Source organism: Enoplosus armatus, unplaced genomic scaffold, assembly GCF_043641665.1.
Source record: "Enoplosus armatus isolate fEnoArm2 unplaced genomic scaffold, fEnoArm2.hap1 Scaffold_54, whole genome shotgun sequence".
NCBI lineage: Eukaryota > Metazoa > Chordata > Actinopteri > Centrarchiformes > Enoplosidae > Enoplosus > Enoplosus armatus.
The window spans coordinates 18,191-21,612 of NW_027261246.1; the positions used below are offsets into that span (position 1 = coordinate 18,191).

The following is a 3,422-nucleotide window of genomic DNA, read 5'->3' on the forward strand; positions in this document are numbered from 1 at the left end:
GTATGTCCTTGTTTGTCTTTTCTTTTTCTCCATGTATTTCTCAATTTCGTCTGGTCTTTCCACAGTCACGCGGTTCCTCCTCAAGGGGTCTTTTACAAATTATTCCCCAATTTTTCAGACCCCACAGGGAGGCAAGCACAGCCTTTTTTTTTTCTTTTTTTTGGTGGGTGGCGATATTAGAGGGATCAAAATAATGATAAAAAAAAAGGGATCCATCTTCTCCCTCTTCCTTCTCTAGTACATGTATAACCCCCTGCTCCGGTACAAAATAAGAATAAAAAATTAAATGTAGGCTACTTTTTTCCCAGAGTTTTCACGCCAGTCAAACGTCTGGACGGACTTTGAGACGGGGAGGGGAAGGGATTGACCATCGCGTCTTTTCTTCCATCCTCCTCTTCCTCTTTTATGTGTCTTACACCAGTTTGTCTCTCCTCTTTCACTCCGTCCGTTTCTCCTCTTCCTCCGCGCCGTTCACCGTGGAGGACGAGGAGGACGAGGAGGAGGAAGACGAGGAGTTGATCAGCTTGTTCTCCTTCTTCCACTTCATCCGCCGGTTCTGGAACCAGATCTTGATCTGCCGCTCCGTCAGGCAGAGCGCGTGCGCGATCTCGATCCGCCGCCGCCGCGTGAGGTACCGGTTGAAGTGGAACTCCTTCTCCAGCTCGAGCGTCTGGTAGCGCGTGTACGTCTGCCGCCCGCGCCTGCCGGGGCTGCCGAAGGTCCCTTAGAGAGGGGGGGAGACAGGGAGAGGCGGTTACATTTCAACCGAAGCAGTAACACACGGGCTGCACCTGATGACACCTTCAGGGACTGCTTGGGCCTCATTCTAGTCTATTCTAAACCACTGCATACCTTTAATAGCTGTTGTTAATAATAACAAAATGTATTCTGCTCCCCACCTGACAATTGGGGATCAATAAAGTTAAAGTTGAATCCCTTAGAGAGGAGGAAAGACCCCCCACCCTTGTCAATAAGTGTCTCTGGTGTCCTTCTACAAGTGCGCGTTTGCTTTGCCCCCGTTAGAGCCCATGTCTAATCTTTTTTTATTTTAATTTCCTTTTTTTTTTAGCATCACTTCAGTTGAGCCTGAGTAGAGAACATTAGAGAAATATGTAGAGCTGATTTTATGCGGAACCAAAATAATAAAAGATAATATAAAAGAATAAAAGAATACAACCTAATTTGGGCCTGTTTAACACCAGAAAATAAAAGAGGCTTTAGTGTCGCTGCTGGTGAATGGCGTTATTCAGCGGAGGAGAAAAGGCTCGTTGTTCCAGTTCTGCGGCCCACACTCACAATAATAATAATAATAATAATGATAAAAATAAAAATAACAGTCAGCATAACATTTCAGGCGGTATTCCCCCCGGTGAGAAGGCTGTTAGCTCCCCGGGCTTTAGCCTCTGATCCTCACTAACTGTATTTTGGCCCCCGGTGGTAAACAAATCGCCATGTTGTCAGCGCAGCGGCGTCAGATTCCGTGTATCGATCTCGAGCATGGATGGGGAAAAACCGCACGCTGCTCAGGGCGCATATCTAAATCTAAATATCCATAAATACACTCTTTTTTTAATGGATTATAGAGGGGGCACTCAGGGGGTTTCTGTGCCACCCTGTTCTCTCTCTCTCTCTCTCACTCTCTCTCTCTCTCCAGCTGCCATTTACATCTTCAACTGTCATTTATCGCCCGCGATCGCGCTTTACTCTTCATATATTTCTTCGCGGCGGAGCCTGTTTCCACCTCATCTGTCATAACTCGGAGTGTCCTGCAGGGCTTTTGTACCACGGCAGCCTCTGCATCATCCACCATTACTCTCTTCACTCTCAACAGGCCGTTCTACCCACCCACCCACCCTCTTGTTACACAAAGACACCCGGGTTTGCGGCGCAGTGGCTCGCATAAAATAATTGCATACTTCGGTTTAATTCACACGGCAGCGTAAAACAGGACGGACGTCTGCTTATTTTGGTTGGCATTCAAATGAATCTAATCATCCTCAAACTCGCCACCCCCCGCTTAAGCTGACCCTGCAGTGTCTCACTTTCTCACCGAACTTTTGGCAGCATTTGCAGGCTTTGATTGGAAGTCCAATATCTAATCTGTTCGGTTATGAATAAGCTGCGCGTAACGGCGTCCCCGCGGTACAAGGTCGACAGCACCGGTGCCACATAGGACAACAGAGGGGAAGCAGGGCTCACCAGAGCTGCGATGCCATTCTTCATTTATCAGAAGGCCTATATTTGAAAAAAAAAAAAAAGTTTGTAAAAAGAATAAAGACAATGTTCTACTTTTTAACTACTTTTTAAAAAAAGCATTTTTGTTCCTGCCCAAAGGCAGAAAAACAAAGTTGAACATTTCAAATAAAAGGAAGGCAGCTCGAACTAGACAAGTGACTAGTAGAGACTGCATGCTTTTAGTTTCCTCTTTGCCTTATCTATCTTTCTATCTATCTGCTCCTTGTTTTCATCCACAACACTCTCTGACAGGTTTTTCCTCTCAACTTTCCTCCACAACCCCCCCCCCCCCCCAACCCCCCCACCCCCATCGTCCTCCCCCCCCCTCTGCTCGGTAGCAGCGTCGGTCAGCAGGTCACATACAGTAACAGGATCTGGAACCCAAACAAACCCGGTTTATGACGGACAATAAAATACCGAGCACATGACTGACTGACAGGCCGACAAACGGGGATCGTAAAGAAGCTACTGGGAGAGGAGGAGGAGGAGGAGGAGGAGGAGGGAAAAGGGAGAAAGTAAAGGAGGAAGCAAACGTCAGTTTTATGACGGGGATCATAAAACAGGCCGGTGCAAGAAAGAGGGGGAAAAGGAAGAAGAGGAAGGAGGAGAAGACACTCACCGTTGCAGGCGTTCATCCGCTGCATCCACGGATAAATGGGGGCTGACGATTGTTTGTCGTCCATCGTTTCTCCGAACAGCAGTTTCCCACTCAGTCCCGCGCACTCCGTTTTACGGTGCATGCCGTCCTGGGTCAGCGCGAGCTGGTGCTCTTCCAGGCTGCACGGGTGCTCCTTGTCCCGGTAGAAGCTCGTGGCCGCCGCCGCAGCCGCCGCTGCCGCCGCCGCCGTGGCGTAGTCGCAGGCGCCGGCTCCGGTCGCGCCCCCTACACCGACCCCCGCCGCCGCTACCGCCGCCCGGTGCCCGCCGTACGCTCCGTTCGCCGCTTGCTGGTAGTAGGTGGACGCCGAGTACGGTTTGTCCTGGTGAACGCCGCCGCCGCTCGCGCCGTAAGCCACTGCGGCGGCGGCGGTAACGGCTGCTGCCGGGTAGTGCCTGAGCGGGTGGTCGGCGGCGTATCCCGACGAGTAGAGCGGGATCTGACCCAGGAACGACTCCGCCGCCTGCCCGCCTCCACCCGTTCCCGGTAGCGTCACCGGGAAAGAGGAGTTGACAAAATAGGAACTCAT

General features: G+C 50.6%; 1 protein-coding gene across 1 annotated transcript; it reads right to left on the bottom strand.

Annotated features, from left to right (window-relative positions):
* Positions 1-392: 392 nt before the first annotated feature.
* LOC139307260 (homeobox protein Hox-B6a-like) lies at positions 393-3,422 on the bottom strand. Its single transcript, XM_070931098.1, has 2 exons — positions 2,855-3,422; positions 393-723 (listed from the first exon to the last, which is right to left on the bottom strand). The coding sequence occupies exons 1-2, from the start codon at positions 3,420-3,422 to the stop codon at positions 437-439; spliced, it is 855 nt and encodes a 284-aa protein (XP_070787199.1). The 3' UTR covers positions 393-436.

Coding starts and splice junctions, on each gene's coding strand:
- LOC139307260 (XM_070931098.1), bottom strand. CDS start 3,422: ATGAGTTCCTATTTTGTCAACTCCTCTTTCCCGGTGACGCTACCGGGA. Junction 724..2,854: donor GCGGATGAACGCCTGCAACG/GTGAGTGTCTTC, acceptor CCCCTCTCTAAG/GGACCTTCGGCAGCCCCGGC.